The 26306-nt window shown below is 40.5% G+C and overlaps 1 protein-coding gene and 1 long non-coding RNA gene across 14 annotated transcripts in view; both read right to left on the bottom strand.

The window, feature by feature from the left end:
- Positions 1-26306, bottom strand: part of TOX2 (TOX high mobility group box family member 2) — a 294760-nt gene that overhangs the window by 38130 nt on the left and 230324 nt on the right. For all 13 annotated transcript variants that reach the window (XM_078393253.1, XM_072997026.2, XM_078393248.1 and 10 more), the window contains one exon: positions 20583-20810. In XM_078393253.1, the coding sequence (XP_078249379.1) occupies positions 20583-20810 (228 nt within the window). The remainder of the gene's footprint in view (positions 1-20582; positions 20811-26306) is intronic.
- Positions 13285-14782, bottom strand: LOC144589149 (uncharacterized). Its single transcript, XR_013545062.1, has 2 exons — positions 14746-14782; positions 13285-14687 (listed from the first exon to the last, which is right to left on the bottom strand). It is a non-coding gene; the product is annotated as an uncharacterized LOC144589149 (long non-coding RNA).

The raw sequence follows: 26306 nt of genomic DNA on the forward strand, positions 1-26306 counted from the left end.
CTGCAAGGAAACTAACTGTGCCTCGTGACTTCTAACTGGATTACAGTACCTGCTTCCTGATTTCAGCTACTATAGTTTGTATTCAGTTTTTTTGGCTTGTCAAGAACATTGTTCATGGCTTTGTGTGGCCTAACCTGTTGTGCCTTGCATGCTATAAACATTCAATTATGTCAGAAAATGGAGATTTGGTCTTATGCTGAGCATGTGCTACTGCTGGTGAATGGGATCAGGTTAAGCTTTGTGTTGCTGTTCTTTTGCATAACCTAAAGTAAATAAGGAAAACCAGCTGTTAAATAGTTTAATTCCACTATTTATCCTCCACACAACTAAAAGGGACCTCTCAATGCAGTGCCAAATCAGACAAACCATTTCTAACTTAATATAGGCTTGAACTGTAGCTGGGCAGAGTTGCACAACAATCTCATCTTTCATTGAGACATTTCTATAAGCATGGGGAGGAGTTGGATGAAAGGAAATGTAAAATATAGGTGGTATAGGTCTTATCACTGGCTGATAATGGTCTATATGTACTTGACTAAAATTTATGGTACACAAATTTATGGTACATAAACTAGCGTACACAAACCTTTAAGTCTCTCCATTTGTTAATGACAGTGGTAATGGTTCTTAATGCCACTGTTGACTGCTGTTCACTTTACATGGTTCAAATGTTATTCTGTTATAGTTTATTAAATATTTCATTACACTATTTGGTTCAGAATATATTTTCTCTGCTTTCCTCCTCTAAAAATTATGTGCGTCTTAAGGTCAGGTGCGTCTTATGGACCAAAAAATACAGTACTTCAAAGTAGTTTCTGTCTAGAAAACCCAGAAAAAGGTCACTACACGTCATAACTGACTTGACGGCACGCAATTATTATTTTTATAAGGCAGGGGAATACACCAGGAAGAGCAGTATCAGTATAATTAAATGGCTTGGGATTGCTTCAGGCTACATCTCAAACAGGCATAGCTAGAAGTAATAAATCTGAAGCTTGCAAATGTAAAAATGAATGATAGCATGTATGGGCACCACTCTCAAGTTATCATTTAAATAGCCCTAACTTTCAGCAAGCAGTCTATGATCATAGATATGGGCACCATCACAGAATATTGTGATTAACAACCTTTTTCTGAATGGCTTTAGGACATTTGTGGGATGAGCCCTGTGGTGCTATATATATTTTAGAAGCTAGAGAGAAGAATTTTGGAAAAAGGAATGGAGGAATGTTGTCATTTCACCAATGGCGGTTTTCAATCAGTTATTATACATTAATCAAATCAGTACAGTTCCTCAGAAGGCAACAAACTTGCAAATATTCATCTTAGGTATCTTGCTACCACAATTTCAAACCAAAGATGCAGTTTTATCTCCATACTCTACAATAGCAGTGGAGAAAGTGTGACCTTCCAGATGGTTCCAGACTGCCTAGCCAGAATAGTCATGGTGAGGAATGGTTAAAATCGCAGTTTAGTAATATCTGGATTGTCCCATGTTCTCAATTCCTGCCCTTGAACTTTCTGTTTTCCCAAGTTAAACAGAACTACAAGTCTTCAACATCAAGCAGCTCCTAGAGAAACAGGATGCATGCATGCTTTTCAATGAAACCACCAAGGAATTAATCTCCCCCACTTCACTATCCTCCACCTGTGTGTCCCTGTCCATTCATAGTTCATGGTCATTAAAGACAAATGTTACTTCATTTTTTACTTCTGGAATACAAAATTCACCCAGATCACACTTCCCATCCTCCCTAGTTTTCTTTAAAGCACATAAAGAATCCACAGCTGAAATCTGGAATTTCTCCATTATTTTTATGGAAAGGTCTCTGCTCTGGCAGGGACAGTATACAAATCTGAAAAAAACACAAGTTCCATTTTCAGACATGTTAAGACATTTAAATTACTACAGAGCAGTGATATTACATAGTGATATCCTTTCATGGCAATCATACGTGTGACATCCTTCAGGGAAGGTGGAACATGTCTGATTTTTACCATACCATTGGGTGTGTAACACTGCCTGAACAACTTTGCTTCATAACTTCAAACATACAAGGATATATAACTTGTTGACTTCTTTTTAAAGATCAAAGTGGCAACTGGGGTCAGCTAATCATCTAAATGTATATAGGGTGCCATACCTAATGGCAAACTCCATCTATATGGCAATTGTGATTATGAAATAAACATGGGTTCTCCGCCTTGGTTTCTCCTTCCAAATTAATAGACTCATGTATTAAATACTTTCCCCCACCTATGTTCTAACAGTGAAAAGCAAGCCTCACAGGCTTCCTTCATTCTCACTTAATCCGATACAAATCTTTCACCCTATGCCTTTATTTATGCTACCTCAGCTAATCTGGGCCTGGATATCTATTGAAGATATGAAGTTATAAACTACAACCTGATCAGGTTACCACATCACAGTTCCATCCTGTCTTGCTTTTAAACTAACTAGCCAGAACCCTATTGCTGATTTACGCCTGCATATGGGAAACTGTGCAAGCCTTGCTGATGATTAACAAGACACTGGCTACAGTACCGAATATGTACCTGATCATGCAATCACATGCATGCCCAGGAATACAACCACCATGCTTTGTTAATGTGCAGCAATTTGCCAACAAGACTTTAAAGTGACTTCCTTTAATGAAGGGAAATTCTAGCCTCTGCAGTTAAAATTTATCATAGTTGTTCAAGTTCAGATGTCTCAAGAAACATGCATGTAAAATAGAGGAAAAAACATGAAAGCACAAGGCAAGGATATACTCAGCCCCATACAGTGGGGTCTTGACTTGAGAACTTAATCCGTATTGGAAGGCGGTTCTCAAGTCAAAAAGTTCTCAGGTCAAATCTGCATTTCCCATAGGAATGCACTGAAAACCATTTGATCCGTATCTGCTCTTTTCCGTCCATAGAAACTAATGGGAAGCTGCTATTCTGCCTTCGACCACTAGAGGGGGATATTTTGTTTCTTTTTTCTTAGGTCAAGAAAGGTTCAGGGAAGGCAGGGGAAATACAGTCCAGGCAGTGCAGTACCAGGCAGTCCGAAGACTGTCTCCCAATCCACTCTCTAAACGCTGGGAGGAGTGAGGAAGCAGACAGGCACCCTTTTCACTGGCCAACAGTTAACTGAAAGTTCAAATTTTGCACTTTCCCTGCCTCCCACGTGGTTTTTTTTTTCAGTTCTTAACTCAAATCTAAGTATGTAAGTCAAGTCAATATTTTCCTATGAGAGTGGTTCTTAAGTCAAAATGTTCTTAACTCAAGCCGTTCTTAAGTCAAGACCCCACTGTAATATGAAACCATGAATTAGCATCATGTCTGAACTGGTCTGCAGAATGCACGTGTAGAGTGTATTATTTGCTCTGTTTTTCACAGCAGCAAAAAGAGTTACCCAGAAAAACAGGCCATAGAAGAAAACGAAAGATGAATCGTAAATGCCCTGTAATTTTAATTACTGAACTTAAGTGGACACAGGACAGGCAGTTGTAACACAGAAAAGTTTAATGCCAGCCTTCAGAATCAGAGGAAGTTGGCTCATAGTAATGAATAGTAAGAAATGACTGAATCAATCAATAGAGAAATAGAACAGGGCCTTGGAGAAAATGATGAGAGAATGTGAGGATGATAGGATGTGCCTATCACTTGGTTGAAAGCATTAAGGAGAATCATTCCATCCAGCTGTTGCCAAATATAAGAAACCAGCAAGCAAGGTTCTGGGGACAGTACAACACACTTGTTATTAAATTCAGAGTAGAATCATGGATTGTTGCACCTGATTTTTGCATGCAGAGAAAATAACATCAAAGTAATGTTGTGAGATGGAGAGGGATGCCGGTAGAAAATGGAGAAATAAGCCCCTGTCCCCCAAATTAAAATGAAAAACTAATAAATTAAATAAGGCACAGGGGGAAAATAAAAGAAAACAAAGAAGGAAAGAGGGTGAAAACTAAGAGAAACACCATCAGGGTGCTGGACTGACTTGGGATGACATGAGCTTGTCTTATACTGAATCTCACCACTTGACAGTCCAGTACTATCTGCAAGGACTGGCATACCCTGACCCCAGCCCTCTTTTTCATCAACCTAACATTATGGTTTGGAGAGTGTGTGTGTGTGAAAGCTTTTCTGTTGCTGCTGTTCTTCGACAACTGGGAGTCACAACCTAGTGAAAATTATCCAAAATCTAATAACAAACCGTGATCTACCTTCCCCCGCCATCCCTACTCTAAACATACTCATCTAGTCAACGGTGTACATTTGGATAAGCCCAATTCCTCTAGATGGTGCTGATGTTAGTCTCTTGATTCTACTTAGGCATTTAGAACAAAAACAATAACTGCAATCCTTTCCCTCGCCAATAGCAGGATGGAGTCTTTGCCTGATTAGAAGACTTTATTTCAATCTAGAATTAAGATCTGCAGAAACTAATGTCAGATCAGTCTACTTTCTATCACTGTAGATTTCAGGATGGATCTGGCTTAAGAGAGAGAGGAATGTGCATTGTGGCAAGGGATACTGTGACCTCTGAAAGGGGACGCAGGAAAATGAAGGCAGATGACTTAGGGACAGGTACTTCAGTACAGCTGAATTAGCATTTTATTTTCCAGTCAAATAAAACCTATCTCTACAGGAACAGCTGCTAAACTATCTCCAAGGTTCAAAGGAGTAATAATGTTATCCCCCCCCCCCGCTCTTTTCTTTACTGGTGCATTCTTTAGATTCCCGTGTAAGCCTCTTAGGAAAGTCTATGCCAGCTGGTAAAGAATGAAGATTATAATGTACTAAAGCAGAGTGGTAAAGGCATTTAAAGTGGTGAGCTCTCCCTACTCCCTGCCACATTTGTGTACAAGAGTCAAGTTTGAAAGGGTTAAGGTGCAGAAGGAAATTGTGCAACTTGCAGAACAGGTGTCCTTGATGAAAAACCAAGGACAAGGAGATTGCTAATCCTGTATTCCACAGCATGATCAAATCACCAAGCAACAGATATAAATAAAAAAGGCAGGAAATGAGGAATTTAGATATAAGTGTGTCAGCGAGAAAATGAAGATTCATTGTGAAGAGACTGGGAAAGGAAGAAGAAAAAAGAACAATATGATAGAAGGCACAACTGACAACAAAAATATGGGATTTTTAAAACAAAAATGTAGACAAATGACAGCAGTATCTATATCAAACATGGTTCTGTATTATTTCTCCTCCCTTTGTGTTAAAAAGAAAATTATATTTTCCTCTCTTGTGTTTCCTGATCGGTAAATGTGAGCAAATAATATTGGCAATAATATAAAATAATAAAATTGCAATGAAAAGTATGTAATCTTTATTCTGCTTGCTTTATCAAGAGCACTAAAGTAAATTTGCTTTGTGGGAGCAGCAGCACCTGTTCAACAGCATGTAAATGTCTTCAGTTTTCCTACTTCAAAGGCATATAAACATTTAGCAATCCAAAGAGGCTTAACTCTTTGTATGCTGAATGAAGCACTTGCAAAATAGATGGTATCTCATTTCAGCAGTCCCAGGTGTAACTTACACCACATTCATATTTATCTGCCATCTAACTAGCTTTGCAATGATGAGTCCTTCCTTGAGACACATCATTATTAGCTTGTCATTTGGATGAGTTGTCCACTAAATATGGTTGTATGGGGGGAAAGAGTATTATGGATGTTTCTTTTGTCAACGTGTAGACAGGATCGGCGACAGGCATAAGTAATGGTTCACTGAAGGAAAAAGTTGGAGGAAGGTGCTCATGAAATTGCCACAGTGAACGAAAATGTGTTGACAAAAAAAATTCAGCTGACGTTGGCATGGATGATTCAGAGAAGCAATAGCAGTTTTCTCTTGCAAGCTGACCTGGGTTCCAGATTTCCCATCCTTTCCTCCCTACACATGAAAGAGAGTTTGTGAGGAGAACAGCAGGAGAAACACCACAGCAATTTGGCAAGACAGGTGAAGGTGCCAGCACTGAAAACTAGCACAGTAACTTCATACCACTTGGGGAAAAAAGCATTTGGGTCAAATAATTAACCTGCAAAGCTGGTAAGTATGCAAAAAAAAAAAGTTATTAAATAAAAAGTACTTTGCAGAGCCCTCTTTCTTGAAAACAATATCAGACATTCATAAAGAAGATCTTAAACAGATTCATATGAAGCTTCATATGAAGTTCAGCCTGGAGGCAGGCGTTGCATCACAGCCTCTCCCATTTTGAAGAGACACTTGTCCAGCAGACCGAGACAAAGAGACAGTCCTGAAACTAGCAAAATCAGGGAGCTGGACAGGAGACAGATTATATTTATCTTCAGTGTGGAAGGGATTGTCACTCTTGACCTGCCCTTCTCAGCCACACTAGATGCTGTTCCAAGTCCTCCATACAGAGCACGTTACCCATAGTCTCTCAAGACTGAAGGATGCCTAATCTATGAAGCTTCCTCAAGACGAACAGTGGAAAATTTAGACTATTAAAAAACTTGGTTTCAGAGTTTGGAAGTACCCAGAATCATTAGATTGTCCAGAATCTTTACCTAGAACTAGTTATTTTGGGGTCATGACTAAGGAAACAAATAGCTACAAAATCACAGTAAAAGTAATATAGCAAGTAGTTGGAAGTTTACTTCTTAAGTATAACTTCCCTAATTTTAAAAGTTACTTTATAAGAACATTTTAAATCATTTTGACAGGAATTTTCCAGCATTATGTCCTTCCCTTATAAATCTTCATGGGCAAAGGAAATTATTATTTTGTTTTTTTGTAAATATTCACTAGCTGCAATATCAGAATTTGCCAGTAGACAGTACAGTACTTCCCTGTATCTTCCAGGCTGACTGTAATGTCAATCATTACAATGATGTGCATTAAAATGAATTCCACCTTATGGTGACCCTCCTGGTTTTTCTAGATATAAAGTACTTGTATAAGTGGTTGCTCTGCCCCCGCTTCTGGTGACACTCTTGGACCATGCAACTTAGCCAAGCTGCACAGCGAGCAGAACACTAAACCTCAACGGCCAAAAACACTCACTGAGTGATCTCAGAGGTACAGTGGGTATAGTGAGGATTCAACCCCCTCTTCCTCATCTGGGTGCTCCAATTCACAGAGCTATACCAGCTCAGTGTACTGGCAATGCAAAATTACACAAGCCAAATACTATATTTTTCGTTCCATAAGACGCACCTTTCCATAAGACGCACCAATTTTTTAGAAGAAGAAAACAGGAAAATATAATCTGTTTTCTTCGCTCCATAAGACGCACAGACTTTCCACCCCCCTGTTTTGTGGGGAAAAAGTGCGTCTTATGGTGCGAAAAATACGGTAATTACTTGCGCAACAATGGCAACGGTAATGACAAACTGCTGCCAACAAGGAACAAGTAATGTGAGTTTCTTTCTCAAAGTAATGTTCCAAGCTGCCCCCCACTTTTTTTACATGCTTAGAAAGCTCTGCACATGACAGCTAGACATATATTTGAATTACACCAAGTCAGAATAGTCATTCTTCCATGTTAGTACCATCTAATAGAAACAGTTCAGAACATTCTTGGACTGGGATCCCACACACCCTGGAGCTCATATATGCTCTCCCTTTATCCCCTCAAAAATCGTATGAAGTAAGTTAGGATGGGAGCCTGCAAAAGTTTATGCAGTAAACCTCATGACAGTATCTAGCAATCAAACAAACATAGGTTTTAACTTCAATATTTTAACTATGTAGGGGCAGTCAGTTCTTTATTCTTCTGTGGAATTGCCTCAAAAGGGAATGAGGAAGAACCCTATTATCCTGTAGAGTTGGAGAGGCATCTGAAGTTCCAGTTGACATTGGCCTGTGTTGACTAGGTAGGTATGCCCAGTAGCTGCTTAGCTTTTTGCCTGTTTCACTTATTTTAGCGCACTTAAATGAAGAGAAAGGAAAATGAATTGGTTGCCCATCCAACCACTTTGTCTTAAAAGTGGGAAGAACTCCCTCCCACTCAAAGGGAATCGTGATGCTTGTGTTTACTCTAATGTAATACAAGTAAGTACATTTTACTCTAATGTAATAATACAACTGAATGGGCAGAGCACAGATTTTGGAGCAGGATTCACACTCATTACTAGGGCTATATGTCCATCTTCCAGGGAGGGGTTGAGAGAGATAGTCCTAAACTGATAAGGCCTATAGCTTGGGATAAAGTACACATTAGTTAAGAATTGGTGGGCATAAGGATAATTTGTTTTGCTTTCTATGAAACTTTAATTCTAGTAACTATTTTTAAATGTGCATGTGTATGTATAAATTAGCACATGCAAATTATACACTAATTGGCATAACACTCTTGGTACACGTTCTCTGTGCATAGCGAGCAGTTCTTGCTCAGAGACAGAGGGCAGAGCTTCTCAATGGTCCTTGTTCTCACTAGTGGCAGAGACTAGAAAACTCCTTCCTACAATTAGATCTAACATATACTGTAAAGTAGTGGTGAAGTCAATTCACATGAAAGGGAGGTGCAAGTCAAATGTTTGCATATGAATATGGCTAATGCCAGACAATCTACCATCATTTACAGTAAGTCAATAAAAAAATGAAATAAATCAACACAAGAGTTTTGGATTCCACAGGTTTCTCTCCCAGGAAGTCTGTGTGGTTGTGAATAACCTTTTTCCAGTAAGACCTAAATCCCCAGTTTTGAGATAGAAAATGAAACCTGGTTTTAATGCAAGTAGCTGGGTTAGCTGGGACCTCTTAAACTCCCAAGTAAAGAACTGAGGTTTTTCCACAAGGAAATTGATATTATAAAGAAATGTGTGGCACTTAAATCCCGATCCAAGTCTTCTAGAACATGAGCCACATATACTTGAGGAAGATCTCTCACCTTCCCGGGGAATTTAATTGTTGGACCTGAATGGACTTTGTAATTATGGAATATTTAAACTGATATGGTATTGTAAGAATATATAAGTATTGTAAAGAATTCATATTTAGTCATTTTACATGGGTTGTTTTGTTTGGGTTATTATGGCCAATGCCAGGCAATCTACCATCATCTACAGTAAGCCAATTAAAAATGGAATAAATCCACACCGGTTTCAGAATTCCACAGATGCAGTCCTGACCTGAGTGTGTCAATGTGAAAGATCAGCTGCACTGAAGAAAGTTACTTATAGGGAATATCACTCCAAATGACTCCAACAAGAGAAGCAAGATGCAGTTTGATTTTTTTAAAAAAAAAAATGGAATGTGAATAACTGAATACACAATGAGTTCTTTCTAGTTTTTTCACCACTCCTGCTGTTCACAAGCAATGATACCATGGTTGACGGTATCAAAGGTGGCTGAAGACCAGCAGAGAAGTTTTTCCCCTGTCGGCCTCCCTCAAGAGGTCATCTAACAGGGCGACCAATGCCATTTCTGTACCATGGCACAGCCTGTACAGCATACTTAACTATCCATATAAATATGTGAAATGTGTCTGAGGAAGCTTCCCTGCAAATCTGGTGTCTCTAGGTCATCGGGGGCCAGTTTTATAGCTGTTTAAGTTCAGATGAATCAACGGATTGATCAGATGATATGTCGAAGAATATTTGTATATTCTTATTCGTTGATCCGTTAACCATGATGAATAATGGATCAAAACCAATCACCATTTTTTATTTGTTCCCATCACTACTTGTAATATAAGCCCTACGCCAAAAATAAGCCACAGTTAAGTGAAAGTCTGCCCTCCACCAATTGTGCAGCATTGTACAGCAACCAGAAGAAGATGACATGACTGAATTTGAGTAAATGTAGATTTTTGTACATGAAAAAAAATAAAACATCCCCTGAAAATAAGCCATAATGTGTTTTTTGGAGCAAAAAATTAATATAAGACCCTGTCTTATTTTTCGGGAAACACGGTACTTAGGACTTCACATTGTACCTTGAACCTAACCCAAACAATTCATGTCACTGGCAAAACTGAAGTTACTTAGTCCCAGCAGACAAAACTGATACAACTATAACAACCATACTGCTTTAAATATATTTTTGGGTATAAACTTTCAGAATATAATAAATCAGAAATTGATATTGTTAGGGGTAAAAAAATTATCATGAAGCTTTTAAAGCATTATGGGAAACAGATTTGGATAGGGAAATAAGTATTGACATGTGGATGGATTTATGGGGAAATAAATAAATTTAAAGACCATGTCTGTGAGAATAAAAAACATTTTTACTTGAGACCAGTGAAATTAAATATTATGAATTTTAAGTGATCTATATTATGTTAGAGATGTGGCTAGGATATACATGTTTCCATATGTGGTGGGAGCGTGAACCGCTGTTGAAATGTTGGAAGTTGGTATTTAAAGAAATTGGGGGGGGGGGATTCAAAGATTACACTAGAAGTCATCCCAAAATAGCATTATTATCTATTTTGGATGAAGAGCAGTGAGTGGGAATGGGCAAAAAAGGCATTAATCACAAAGATGGTGGTGGCAGCTAGATTAGTGATTTTGAAAAATTAGAAATCTAACATGTTTCATTTAAACAAATGGCATAATGAAATTTAGGAACTAGTAATTAATGAAAAGTAGACATGTGATATAACATTTAAAAAGAGATTGTTAAAGGAAAATAATTCTGTTGATATCTGGCAGAATTTCCTGGACTTTGTATTGTTGAAAGAAGAAGGCCAAATACCCGAACAAGAGATAATGTATTTTTGGAAGGGGAATGGGCATTATAATCCTTGACTTGTAAAGGAAATGTATCTCTATTGGTTCCGGTGAACTTAGCTGTGTTTGATGAATTGATATAAGTTATGCGGTGAGTTTTCTTTATTTCCTATTGTTTATTATCAAAGTACTGTACATTTCTACATAATTTACTTTATTTTTCTTTCTTATGTTATTAATAATAACAACAATAATAAAAGAAATTGATGCATATTCAGTTCTATGGGGGGGGGAACCCCGAGTCATGCCCGAAAAATGTATAGTGGAATGCTGTGTTTTTTTACAGCTCTTCCTATGTTTTTAAACAGAAAAAGTATTGACACATCTTCTCTCTATCATATAAGCATTTTGAAAAATAGCACTATCTCCCATATAGGGGTGTTCCTGGATTAGATTTTCCCCAATTACCCTGTGTGATCCATAGAATTTTTGCCATGTGGGGAGTGCAGAGAATGTTGTCTTCTATGTGAAACACACTCATGCTTTTATACCACTTTGTTTTTTGGAATTCCACCAATTTAATTTTATTTTTTGTTTAAAGTGAAGATTGAATACCTGTGCAGTGCCTCTTGATTAGTATCACTAGGAGGCACTTATCTGGAAGCACTGCAGTGTTTTATGAATTCAGGAATGTTTTCTCACTCTTTAACATCTACTTTGCTTTGAACTTCATGATTAGGCTTCATATTTCGGTTTTTCTGCTCTTACATTTGTCTGCATCTTTCTTCTTTTCCTAGAGTAACCTGGGATTACATATTCTGTAAGTAACTTTCTGAGCTCCAGTTGATATTTTATTTTTGGCACCCTGGGGTCTGGATTACAAAGGTGGATTTGTGAAAGTCTAATGGAGGAACAATTTGCTTTTTAATTGGTTTGGATTAGATGATGGTAGGTCCTTTGGCAATGGTTCTGTTGAGGAGCCATTCTCTGCCCCTACAGATGCTTTCTCTAGCATACTCATAAACCAACAGCTAGCTGTTCTTCTATCTTCAGTTCCATAAGATTATTTATTTCCATGCTAGACAACTTTACCACTAAGTTGATTTTTATGTGTCCATGTGTCATGGCTGCAAACAGAGATTAGACAAAGGAGTTATCTCCTGCTGCAACGTTCTCCATCTTCTTTCATATGTTTGCAAGATTATCAAGCCTGTATAGCTTGATTAAGGATTTTAGTGCCAATGTAGCAGAAATGGGGAATATAGCTGCAAGCTGCTGTTCAGGATTTTATTTTTTCAAAAGTGGCACCTGTTCAGATCCATAAGATTTTTTAAAAATCTGAATTCCACTTCTGGGCAATATCTGCATTAGGAACAACCAAATACGACAAAACACTATGAAAGAGTTTGAGTTCTCAAGAAATAAAAAAGTATGTATTGATTTATGACCTTTTGAAGGGTCCCCCTAAAGATACCATACATCTGCAGAGCACAGAACTAACTATGTTATGCTGCTGAAGGATCATGAAGAACCATCTATTTTCCTTGCAAGGGAGCCAGGAAACATAAGAAACTACATCAAGAAGAAAAAATAATGACTTTAGCCTCATTAAAGTTAAGCATATTCATGGTACTTTCCGCCTACACAGAACAATATAAAAAACAGAACCATTTTCAAGCACAATTTTAATTTAAATTGGTTTCTCCACCTGCTTCTCCCTTCCTAGATGTAACCAAATGGAACTGTTTTCTACAGTATATCCCTTAAAATGCATATATTTATCAGGAGAAGTAAGTTTAGTGCAACCACCACCAAGGCACTTAATGCAGCCATAAAGCACACTCTTAGTCTCTGAACACTGATCCATTCAGTTTAGCAATCAGTTAAAAATTTACAGGTTTAATGTCAATAAGGTGAGGCTAGGTTGGCACCCTCTCTCCTCTGTTTTCAGCAGCAAGTGAAAAAAATGTATTCCCACAGGATTTGGTGTTTAGCTAATTGCCCTACGTCCACTGCTAATATATTATTTTAATGTGGTTTTGATGCTTTTACATTTCTTTAATTTGTTTAATAATTCTTTGTTTAATATTTTTTCCAGTGCTGTTTATATATTGTCTTTAATTCTTGCTCTTTTAATGATCTGTGAGCCGCCTTGTGTCTCACTGTTGGGAAAAAAGCAGTATAAAATGCTTAGAAATACTATTGCCCATACACATGGGGTGAGAGAAAGAAAGTTTCCTGGACAATCTCATTTTAAATATAGCATTTCTTAGTTTTACTTGAAATCTTAACCCAATTATAGTAATCCTAACCCTACTGCATAAATTTTAACCCAATTATAACATATAGAAACACTAGCTTATCCTCCCACAATGTTATGAAAAAGCACAAAATAATAACCAATTGCCATTTCTTTTACATGACAAGAGATACTGAGAGGTGAAATAGCTATGAAATGTATGCAATGCCAGGACCACCATCAAGTGTAGATACGGGTTCAACATCTCCTAAGGCACCACACTTCATTATGGACCCACTCACAAGGGCACCTCGCTTCTCCACTCCCATTACTGCTACATGCTTGTTGACTTTCATTCAGTCTGGCTCAATGCATGATGGTGCTGATAAGGTGTAGGTACTGGGCTCTGCTTGATCACTGCCTCTCTGACTTTCAAGCAAGTGAATGCAATAATAAGGAAGAGGAGAAGTAACAGAAGCTTGGGCTAACAGCAGTAATATGAGGCTGCAATGCATGAGCCCAAGAAACAAGCATGCATGGTTCACCATCCTTTATCTCTCTCTCTCTCTCTCTCTCTCTCTCTCTCTCTCTCTCTTTATTTGATTTGTATCCCACCCATCTGCTCTATGCTTGCCATCCAGTTACTCATCCTGTAAGCACAGCAATCCCAGGTCCTGCATGTTGTGTGTCTACATACAGCAACATAGGCACCTCTGTCATACCCACGTTGTATACGTGGTAACCTGCTATCTCCAAGGCAAGCCCAAGTAGGGTATTTCAGTTCCAGCTGAACACAATCTAGGATTGTCACAAAGAGCTCCCAGTGCTCAAGGCAACCCACCTGAATTGCCACTTATTGGCCTGGCAAAGGACTGATCCTGGCCATGTGTTGGGGCTGCAGTGGTCCCTTTGTGAAGAGCAGGGGGCCACATACTTCAAGTGAGATGGGAGGAAGAGAAGCTGTTTATTGCCAGCAGGGAATCTCTAGGGAATGGGGCCCACATCGCTTTGCCCAGTGAAGCATCTGCAATCAACAGTATGTTGAAGCCTCTGACTTTTAGCACGAAATGCATTTTGCTAGTTTAATATTATCTACAGTCTTTTAACCGTATAATGAAATACTGTAACTCCTTATGCCCTTTTAATGAGGTCACATCCAAATGGCTATGATATCTCCTTGTTCCAATGACGGCATCCTTAAAAGATGGCAATTCTTTAAATAGCCATCAGAAGTTTAAATGAAGCTATGAGCTTCAATACAATTTTCAGAACATATAAAGAAAGGTATAGGATAGCTAACTCCTGACAAATGGTAACATTGGCTTTCAGAATTACCCAGTGATTTCATGACTGTCTCCTCTGTGCTTACATTGCTCCTCAGTACATCCCTGGAAACTCGCCCCTCAAACAGTTTATGCTTTTGCTAAATCCTACTAATAATGTAACAGATAAATGGATCTTGAGTCTGTAAGAGGCTTCTGCAATATACACAAATAAGAACCACAAAATCACTTCAGTTGACTTTTACAACAACAGAAAAATATATGAAGAGGAAGCACTGACTGGCATTTGACATCAACTTATTGTGTCCTGAATAGGGCTTTCAAGGTAAGTGAAATATTTAAGGAATGTTTTTACCAATTCCACTCCCCAATTGAGTTTTCATGGCTGAATAGACACACACCCAGGCCTCCTGAGTCCTAGCCCACCACTACACCACACTAGGTATCCTCCTATGGATAGATTCTTTGCACGCCTCACCCCTTGTAGTGGTGGAGCATTAAGTGACGTTCTCAACATGCACAGATACCCTGAGGCTTTTACAGACAATATGTTTATCAAAATCCTAAGTTATACTTTAGAAAGAACAATTCATTGCTACCAGCAAAACAATACATATAAGCTATGTTACATACAGCACTGATGTTACCTGTCTGTCATGGGTTTGGAGGGAAAGTTCCATCCTATGGGGAGTGGAAGGCGGGACATCAGGAGGAGGGGCTGTACTGTATAAATATGTGATGCCTGTGTGGTGAGAGGGAGATGCTGAGAGACACTGGGTTGTGACGAAGCAGCAGCTGGGAAGAAGAAGCTGTTGTGGGAGTCTGTGTGTCAGACAGGGTACTACTGTGTGTCAGAGTACCAACCTGATAGGTTCAGGTGTCTGTTGGTTAGCCAGAACTGATAGGTTCAGGGTCTGTGCTTCAAGTTAAGGGTTCTGGGTGAACCAAACTGTATGCTTGTATGAGTGAGAATAAGCCACGTTACTTTATGTTATTCACCTGATTGTTTATTTTTCCCTGTGTGTATTTAAAATAAACCTTATTCTTTTTATTGTTTAAAAATCCATCCCTGGTCTGTGTGACTTCTTATAGGGAATGGTTGGTGGCAGCTTAGTGTAACTGTGTGACATATCCCAGTAGGTCTGGGTTTGTCACATTGATTGGTGTCCAGCGTGTGGGATACGACTGGTCCAGTTGTCCAGTGGTCCAGCAAAGCCTTGGCAGGTGTGCCCAGAGCAAGGGGGGTCTAGTCAGGGACAGTCTGAGGCGCGTAGGTAATCTTCTAGGTGTACCTCACGGGGAGGTGCGCTAGTAGAAGAACGTGCCAACTGGGGAGACTTAGATTAAGGTGCTCTGAGGTAGCCTAGTTTTGGCGGGAAAAAGCTGAGGCAAAACTGCATAGTAACAGTGAGCTAGCTTGCCAGCTGAGAGGCCCAGCAGAGGGGGGTAGGCTCTGACTCGATACTGTTACAAATTTAGTGCTGAAGAACAGCAGCAATCTCTAGGGAGAGCTGGTTCTGAGGCAAGAAGGAAAAAAGTGGTCGTTTTATTTTGAGGCTTGACTTTTAAAGCAGCCTGTTCTGAGGGGGGATTATGCCCTTGACTCGAAGCCAGATGGCCGAAATGAGTGAAGTGAAAGACCCCCAGATTGACCAAGGTTCTGAGGATGAATTTGGCTCAGTGCAGGGTGACAGCACAGGAGAGCAGAACCCAGAACTTAGAAAATTGCTCATAGCCCAACAGCATGAACTGAGGATGAGGCAATTTGAAATGGAGGAAAGGGAAAGAGAAGAAAGGGAAAGAGAGAAACAGCGGCAATTTGAAATAGAGAGATTGGAAAGAGAAGAAAGATTAGAGAGAGAGAGAATGGAAATGGAGAGGGAGAGAGAGAAAATTGCTCTGGAAAAAGAAAGAATGGCCTTTGAATTAAAAAAATTGGAACTGATGAACCAGAACAATAATAACAATAGGGATTCTGAGGGAGGCCAACTGTCTAAAGCTGACCTGAAGAAATTCCCTGTGTACCACAAGGGAGATTGTCCTGAGGTGTTCTTTTCCTTAGTGGAAAGAGCGTTTGTGGACTTCTCAGTGAGGGAAACTGAGAAGATGACCATCATGCGATCTTTAATCAGTGGTAGCCTGGCTGAGGTTTATGCCGAGATGCCTGAGGAACTGATGAAAGATTTTGCAGAGTTTAAAAAACTGGTGTTTGCCAGACATGGGATAAATGCAGAGCAGCTGAGACAAAGATTCAGGTCCCTCACCAAGAAGCCAGAACAGACTTTTACCCAAGTGGGGGCCCAATTGGTGAGGCTGCTTGAGAAATGGCTATCGCAGGAAGGGACAGAGACCTATGAGCAGCTTAAAGATTTGATAGCACTGGAACAGTTCTATTCAGTCCTGCAGGGGGAATTGAAATTCCAGGTGAGGGAAAGGAAACCGAAATCTGTGGCAGCAGCCGCAGAGATCGCAGATTTTATTTCCCAAATAAGAAAGCCCTTGGGTGAGGGGAAATCTGTAGGTAAACCCAAAGAAACCTACAGCAAGTACTCTCAGGGACCAGGGAAAAGCCAGCAAGGGGGAGGGGCCCATGGTGAAGGGAAGCCCTCAGACATGAAACCAAGACCTCAGATTTTGGAGGGAAAACCAAAACAAGATGAGAGAGAATCAAAATACACCAGAAAATGCTATTTCTGTCAGGGAAAGGGTCATCTAATCTCAGAGTGTGAGAAATTGAAGCAGCTAAAAGGAATGGTGCCTCAGGAGTCTAGTGGGACCAAGCCAAAAGCTGTGTTCTGTGTCCAGAAAGAGCAAGGCTCAGTGTCACTGAGGGAGCCTGTTGCCATGGCTACTCAGTCTGGAACAGCTACCTCTGCTGATCAGGCTGAGGAAAATGGTCCTCTTGTGGAGGTAAAGCGCTGCTTGCTGGTAAAAACAGATTCTCAGTTGTTTGAGACAGCAGGGGTGGACGTAGGAATACTTGACCGTCAGTATAGGGGGCTGCGGGACACTTGTTCCCAGGTAACCCTGTGCCATCCAGATATTATTCCTCGGGAGTTTATAATCCCAAATGAGAGCATGAAGGTGGCAGGGATTGAGGGGCAGGTAATCTCTCTGCCAGTAGCAGAGGTACCTGTCAACTTTCAAGGCTGGAGGGGAGATTGGCGGCTAGCGATTTCATCGACTCTGCCAGCAGCCGTGCTCGTGGGAAATGACCTGGCTGAACATGTGAAACGGGTGCTCGTGATTACACGCTCACAAGCCACCACGGGGACAGTTCAGGGGGGTAATGATGAGCCAGAGACGGAAGCAGAGGGGAGTTCAGAAGCTGTGGTGGAAACCTTGACCACAGACAGCAGATTTGGACAGGAGCAAAAGGCAGACGCCACTCTCCAAAAGTGTTTTGAACAGGTGACTGACGTCCAGCTAACACCTGAAACCCCAGTGAGATTTCTGGAGAAAAAGGGGATTTTATATAGAGAAACCCTGAGGAATATCTCAAAAGGGGGAGATGGGATCAGAAGTCAGCTGGTGGTACCTGAAAAGTATCGCCCCATGATCTTACAAAGGGGTCACTCTGACATGTTTGCTGCACACTTAGGGGAGAAAGGGCCCCTTGATTTGATCAAACAAAATTGGGAGCAGATCACCCAGGATGACCCACAAGACGTTGTGACATACATAGACACCTTGATGAATGACCTAAGGAGAAATCTAGAGCTGGCAGCAGAAAACCTGCAAGCTCAGAAGGTCAGACAGAAAACATGGTATGACCACAAAGCTAGAGAGAGGCACTTTGACCCAGGGGAGGAAGTGCTTTGGCTTAGGCCCTGCAGAGAGAATAAACTGCAGCTCAAATGGGCAGGACCATATAGGGTCATTTCCAAGATGTCAGACCTGAACTACCTAATAGAGCAGGAGGAGAACCAAGCAAGGAGGGTGGTTCATGTGAATGCCCTAAAACCCTACTACAGAGGGGAACAGAGGGTTTTATTCGCGATAAAAGCAGCTGAGAGTGAGGAAGCTGAATTACCCTTCTGGGAGGGTAGAGGGGAAGTAAAATACAACCCCGAGGAGGTAAAGATCAGTCCTGCACTCACCCAAGACCAGCAGCAAGAACTAAAAATGCTGCTTAGTAAATATCAACAGGTGTTTTCCAACAAGCCGGGGATAGTGAAGGGAGTGATGCATCGGATCCACACAGGGGATGCACCCCCGCAGGCAGTATCCCCATACCGAGTAACGGGACCCTATAGGGACAAGGTGCGGAAGGAGCTGGACGAGATGCTTAGGGAGAACATAATCGTCCCCTCTTCTAGTCCTTGGTCCTCTCCGATAGTCCTTGTGGACAAGCCTGATGGGAGCATTAGGTTTTGTGTCGATTACAGGAAATTAAACCGTGTAACCACTCCTGATGCCTACCCAATGCCCAGGCTAGACAACCTGATTGAAACCATAGGGGGTTGTCGGTTCATCTCATCATTGGACCTGGTAAAGGGATATTGGCAATTAAGAATTGATCCCAGGGATCAAGAAAAGACTGCCTTTTGCAGCCCTTTTGGTCTCTATGAGTTTCGAGTCCTGAGCTTTGGTCTCAGAAATGCACCAGCCACATTCCAAAGGCTGATGGACCAGACCTTGGCAGGGCTCAGTGACTTTACAGTGGCCTACATTGACGACATAGGGATCTTCAGTAATACCTGGGAAGATCACCTGATACACCTGGAGTTAGTGCTGCAGAGGATAAGTGCAGCAGGGCTAACAGTAAAGGCCAGCAAGTGTCAGCTGGGTAGCCCAGAAATAAAATACTTGGGTCACATGGTAGGGGGAGGAGTGATAAAACCCCTGGAGGCCAAAATAGAAGCAGTTCGTGATTGGCCTAGACCCAACACCAAGAAAAAGGTCAAATCATTTCTTGGGTTGGTGGGCTACTACAGAAAGTTCATCCCGAGGTTTAGCGAGATTGCGGCTCCGCTGACCGATCTGACGAGGAAGAAGGCTGATGACCGCATCCCGTGGACCAGCGACTGTGAGGCGGCGTTCCAGAGGTTGAAGGAGGCGTTAATCAACTATCCTGTCCTGCGTGCTCCAGACTTCGACCGGGAGTTCATCATCTACACCGATGCGTCTAACAGCGGGGTAGGAGCAGTTCTGTGCCAGGAGGATGAGAATGGTGACCAGCATCCAGTGTCCTACCTGAGTAGGAAACTTCAAAAAGGTGAGAGACATTTGGCAACCGTGGAGAAGGAGTGTTTGGCCATAGTCTACGCGATCCAGAAGGCCAAGCCTTACATCTGGGGAAGACATTTTATTCTGTGTACTGACCATTCACCATTGCAATGGTTAAAGACAATGAAAACCCACAATAGCAAACTTATGAGGTGGGCTTTAAACCTACAGGACTATGACTTTGAAGTGAAGGTGGTCAGAGGGTCAGTGAACTGTGTTGCTGACGCCTTATCAAGAAGACCTGAAGAATGAAGACGGCGAAAGAAACATGGACTATGTGTATATTTTGGTGAACAAAGAGTTAAAATGTACCTGTGTTTTTTTTGAACTTGGTTTGTAGGAATAAAGGTAAATTGATGTAATGTAGATGGTAAATGTTTAAATGCCTATTTGCTATGGTTAACTTAGAGTGTAAGTATAAGTAGGTATTGTATATTAATGTATAACTGTTTTTGTGTGTTTTATCAAGGTTGTTTTTTTGGTGAAAAGCACGTTAGCTTTCCCCCTACAAAACAACTTATAAAGAGGGGAGGTGTTACATACAGCACTGATGTTACCTGTCTGTCATGGGTTTGGAGGGAAAGTTCCATCCTATGGGGAGTGGAAGGCGGGACATCAGGAGGAGGGGCTGTACTGTATAAATATGTGATGCCTGTGTGGTGAGAGGGAGATGCTGAGAGACACTGGGTTGTGACGAAGCAGCAGCTGGGAAGAAGAAGCTGTTGTGGGAGTCTGTGTGTCAGACAGGGTACTACTGTGTGTCAGAGTACCAACCTGATAGGTTCAGGTGTCTGTTGGTTAGCCAGAACTGATAGGTTCAGGGTCTGTGCTTCAAGTTAAGGGTTCTGGGTGAACCAAACTGTATGCTTGTATGAGTGAGAATAAGCCACGTTACTTTATGTTATTCACCTGATTGTTTATTTTTCCCTGTGTGTATTTAAAATAAACCTTATTCTTTTTATTGTTTAAAAATCCATCCCTGGTCTGTGTGACTTCTTATAGGGAATGGTTGGTGGCAGCTTAGTGTAACTGTGTGACATATCCCAGTAGGTCTGGGTTTGTCACAAGCTACTGTAAAACTGTAAGTGTGAACATTTTTTTTGCACTAAATAGACTGATTACGACTAAAAATGAACATCGCAACAGTAAGGGGGGGGAAAACTCATTCACTGATAAGATACACAGGGAACCCACCTGCTTCTGTTCTTCTCCTAAACTGTCCCACATCGATGCAACGATTTTTGATACATCTCCAAAGGTAGCATTGGGGTTTTGTCCTTTGATTGCCGCTTGTGTGTCTCTGAAAAACAGGGCATAAGCAGACACTGGCTTCTGGGGTTCATTGGGATCCTTCTTTTTCTTCTTCTTTTGATTTTTAGGTTTTTTACCCAGATCTGTTAATGGTCTCTTCTCTCCAGTTACCTGCAAAGAGTCAAAAAGGATACGTTAATTCTTGCTTTTTCATTCATGGTTGGTTTAGAATAAAGGAGGAAAGAAATCAATGACTCAAATAATTAGAAACACTTCCTCCCCTCCTCAACACAGAGAGCATTCGATGTAGTTGCATATAAACTTCTGTTCTTGAGGAGGCATAACACAATGGAACTAAATACAGAAAGAAACAGAATTCCTTCTATAGAGTATTCCTTCATGGCCCTGATTCTTGATATCTTTACTGCCCCACAGCCAATATCCTGTTGTACAGCTCTGGGTGTATAATAGAAGGGATGTCATAATCAGCAGTGGATTCTTGTTACCTGAAGAGTTCCTTTTTTAATTTTTGGGTGTGTATGACTCAATGCACAATAAAGTCACATTCACTCAAAAACTGAAAATGAAGTCTTTAATTAAAAAAGTCTTTAATTAGTAACAATATGCTGCTGCTAATGACATCAGTTCTTTTTGCATCTCCAGCCCCAGCACCAATTGGTTTCCCATGAGATTGTGTGGCTCATGACAGTCAACACAGCTCCCCAGATTCTCCATGACTGAATCAATCAGCAGGTAACAGATGCCCGTAGCGAACCTTCTCTATGCAGAGCGTAGAACTGGAGTTCCCTCTCCTGTCTGCCATTATAGTCTGAGTGATCTGAGCAGCTCTGCTGAAGTGGATCTTTAGATCTCTCCACCACATCTCTGCAGGTTTTGCATGATCTTGAATGGGTCTCTTCTACAGTATACCTTCTTGTCACAAATTTGCTATTGTGATTTGGACATCATGCCAGACTCAGCTTATCCAAGAGCAGCATATATATACCTTAGGGGTTCACTTAAGGGATTCTGGGAAGCCTCAGGGATTTGGTCCAGCTGGGGAACTGTTAGTCCACATGGAGCTGTGCATCCACATGGATACTCAGAATTGTCACCCCATGGTATTCTCCTAAGCTAACATAGATGGACTAGCAGTTGGTGGACAGGTCATCTGATGAAGTAGGCCTGTGCCTTATGCTACACCAAGGTACTCTAGGTATAACTTGTAAAGTTGTGGTTATTTTTTATTCAGCTGCATAGAATCATAGAATAAAGGAATTGCAAGGATCCTATAATGCCATCAAGTCCAATGCCCTGCCCAATGTGGGAATCCAAATCAAAGCATATCTAACAGATGGTTGTCTAATTTTATCCTGAGTGCCTCTAGCATTGGAATGCTCACCACCTTCCAAGTAATTGGTTCCATTGTAGTACTACTATAACAGTTAAGAAGTTTTCTCCCATATTCAGCCTAAATCTGGCTTTCTGTAACTTGAGCCCATTTTTATGTGCCCTGCACTCTGGGATGATAAAAAACAGTTCCTGCCCCTCCTGCTTCCTTGCTGACAGGTTCTGCACAACGCCAGTGTCCACAGTGTAAATGGTGCAGTCCTCAAAAGATAAAATATGCAATTAAGGAGAAAGACCTCTTGTCACTACAGTGGTCAGGTATGGGGAGGGAGGACAAATAGGTACACAAAGGTCTGAGAGGAGATGGAGGAATTCTGCTCCAGCTGGATTACTATCCTAGTGAGTTTGATTTAATCTCCCTTTCAGTTGGGAGATACGGATTGCAAGACTTTAGGGTCCATATTACTAACCAGGGAAAGCAATTTTTGGCAACTTTACTATTTATAATATGAACAAACTAGTATATATTTATCTGTTTATCCTTATCCTGCATGTCAGACCTCTTTTCCATCTAGCCAGTACAGTACTTTTCATAATTCAGTCATAGATTTACAGACGGGGGACTGAATTTTCTGAGGGTGGACTTGGGCTAAAGATGCCTCATATACTACTGTTGCTATGGAAATAAATAATAATGATTATTAATTAATTAATTAATGCACTGTTAACCTTCCTTACATGTTTTAGAGCTGTACATAGTACCAAAGCCCTCCTAAAAGTCTGATTAATGGGCTACACACATCCTTTGCTGCCATACTGTCACTCTTCTGGAGGCTTTAATGACTGGGTTAGTTGAGCATGTCCTCCCCCAGGGGGAAGCCCAGGCACTACATACTTGGCTTCCCGCTAACATCTGCATCAGCTGTTTTAGAATTCTTCAGAGTCTGGAAAACTACACACACTTACTTTTTCCTCTGTGAATAATGTCTTTATCTCTTTGTGTATGTGAGAGACAGGGGGTGGGGGGGGGAGACAGCTTTGCATCCCATTTCTAAACAGCAGCACAACAGTTCAATTCCAGCAATGCTTTGGCACTGAACTTTCACATTCCTTTCTCTATTCCATAGGATCACTCTGTAATTTCTTTCACTTGCCTCAATTTAGAAATGTCAAAACTCTGTTCTGTGTGGGTGTAGAAATGCTTCCTCATCTCTCTATTGTGAACGTCAAGGCAAAGTATCAAAAGTAACAAGGTTTCTAAGAAATATTAGGTATTTCTTCTCTTTCGCTTTCCCCCACAGACCGGTAATCTACCTCAGTGATCCTGGCAAAACATCTCCCCAAGGGAGTTTCATGTTCCTCTTACTAACCAACCAACTTTTCTCGTTCTTCTCTCTGTGATATCTACAGCCATTTCCAGTTCCCAGCAGGTTTCACTCAACAGTTCATACATTTCACCACAACCTTCTGATAGAAGTTTAAACACTTTCCCCACTTCTGTTTCCAGACATATTAAGTCCAGCTTTGAGCCCACTGAAATTTTCATCAGCTGGCAGTAATCATCTGAAAACCCTTTCTGCAAGGACCTGTCAAACAGCAGAAAGAAGGTGGTAGACTCCTGAAGAGGTCAAATGAGAAGTACCATTTCAGACTGCAGGAGAGGGAAGTCATCTCCACACCCTCCAAGGATATATGCTTCAAAACAGCAACAGTAATATTGCTAGTTCAGGCAAAGGGATTTGATTCTACTCTCTTCACTGATGTGTAATTTGCACTGTTCTTCTACCTGAAGTCACATTTATGTGAGTCTGAAATTATTTTGTAGAGTGGTCCTGAAATACTTTAGTGGTCTTCCAAATACTTTCAGCATCAGCTCCCAGAAATCATGATCTCTAGGCATGCTGGCATCTGGGAATGGGAATCTAGAACATCTGGAGGAAAACTAGACTGAGAAGCTGAAATGTAGTCTTAAAGAAGAAAAGGGCTTGTTAAATAATGTTTTTATAGATTTTGGGGGAGAATTTGACTATGTGTTAATAAAGCAGAAAAGCTGTGAACCTTCATAAGAATCAATGCAGTTTTGGAAAAGAAATGGGACTCCGTAAGGGGAAGAAAATTGATTGTATCTTCAAATGGTCTGGGGTGTGTGTGCACAGTTTGTTTAATTGTATTGTCTAAATGAATTTGTGTTGTTAACTTGTTATACAATTTTTAAATATATTTTAATTGTTTTTGCTGTAAATTAAAAATAAATAAATTCAGAACCACTGATTTTGTCTATTGTATTGGTTCAGCATACAGTACTGTCACTTTTAATATGACAGTAGATTATGCTTCAGGCCCTTTCTAGTGCAACAACCATAGTCATTCCTGACATTCAAAAAACAGCAGAGATTTTTTTCATGTTATGCCTTGCTTCCAGTACTAATTCTTTTTAATACTAACTGCATGTATTCCTTTATTATACACATGCACCTGGATAAAAGCTCTGAAAGGTCTTTACTGGAGGTTTAAGGGCACATTAGCAAACACTAATGAGGGATAGCTGTAATGCATTGTATGTATTTGTACCTACTACTGAAGCACTGCAAATAAGACATAATAGCCCACAAACATTCTGACAATCCATCTGCCCACAGGCATACTTCCATCAGCTGTTTTAGGGGATCACATGAAGCTGCTTACGACAGAGATAGACCACTGGAGTACCTAATATTTACTCTTAACTAGCAATGAATCTCTAAGGTATTAAATGTACTGAAATCTTTCCCACCTCAGATGGCTAGGAGTTTTCAATATGAAATGTCACAGTTTGAACTGTTTATATTTACACACATGAACCATTTTCTACCATTGAGAGACAGCCCCCTCTTGAATATACACTTTCTTGACCTAAAAACAAACAAGGACAAAAATTGCTCCATGCCTTTTATTTATTATAGCTGAGCTGAGAAATATTACTTTACAGGTTACAGTTCTCAGAATTCACCGCTCTATGATGGCTGAGATATTTTGGGTGTTGTATTAAAAAAGTAACTTTCCACATATTTGTGTTCCTTACTATTAGATCCCATAAGAGAAAAAAACCAACCAGTAAGGGACAGAAAATTTACAAATCATGCAAGAAAATCACTTGGTAATCCAACAGAATATTGTTTCACACACATCACTTTTTGTTCTATCATTTATTTGTGAAGTTTATATATCCACCTTGCCATATAAAACATGTGCACAGAGGCTATAAAAAATTATGCTTGGTAGTCCCAAATGTCCCAGTTAAACTATTCAGGCATGTACTGCATTGTACAGTACTTATATTTAGGTGCCCTGTAACAACAACTGGAGAGAAAAAGGCTCTGTACATATGGAATTGAAATCTCTGTATAGAAAGTTATCTTTATGTATAAGCTGTTGCCAAGTACTGGTATATGGAGGAAAATGAAGGAAGAAATGCAGACTGAGGGGAGATAGTGATCTCTCTATTGCCAACTGCAAGAGTTCAGCCCCTGCATCTAGATGCAAACATACATCCCAACACATAATTGGTATAGACAATACTATTTACCCACAGTGTCTTTTACAAATTACAGTATTATATCTATCTGATGCATGCATATATTCACACTAAAGATTTGTATTTTAATGATGTTAACATCTGGAAAACTGCCTCCTCAAGGGTGTGAGGGATCAGAACCCATTAAGAGACAATCCTAACCTATTCCTCACTCAAAACCCCCCAGCAAAGTCAAATATTGCATTCAGAGTCAGCCCCTTGAAAAGAGCCTAATAGTATACAGTGGGGTCTTGACTTGAGAACTTAATCCGTATTGGAAGGCGGTTCTCAAGTCAAAAAGTTCTCAGGTCAAATCTGCATTTCCCATAGGAATGCATTGAAAACCATTTGATCCGTATCGGCTCTTTTCCGTCCATAGAAACTAATGGGAGGCTGCTATTCCGCCTTCGACCACTAGAGGGGGATATTTTGTTTCTTTTTTCTTAGGTCAAGAAAGGTTCAGGGAAGGCAGGAAAAATACAGTCCAGGCAGTACAGTACCAGGCAGTCCGAAGACTGTCTCCCAATCCACTCTCTAAACGCTGGGAGGAGTGAGGAAGCAGACAGGCACCCTTTTCACTGGCCAACAGTTAACTGAAAATTCACATTTTGCACTTTCCCTGCCTCCCACGTGGGTTTTTTTCAGTTCTTAACTCAAATCTAAGTATGTAAGTCAAGTCAATATTTTCCTATGAGAGCGGTTCTTAAGTCAAAATGTTCTTAACTCAAGCTGTTCTTAAGTCAAGACTCCACTGTATAGTTGTT

The sequence above is a fragment of the Pogona vitticeps genome, chromosome 4 (assembly GCF_051106095.1).
Source record: "Pogona vitticeps strain Pit_001003342236 chromosome 4, PviZW2.1, whole genome shotgun sequence".
NCBI lineage: Eukaryota > Metazoa > Chordata > Lepidosauria > Squamata > Agamidae > Pogona > Pogona vitticeps.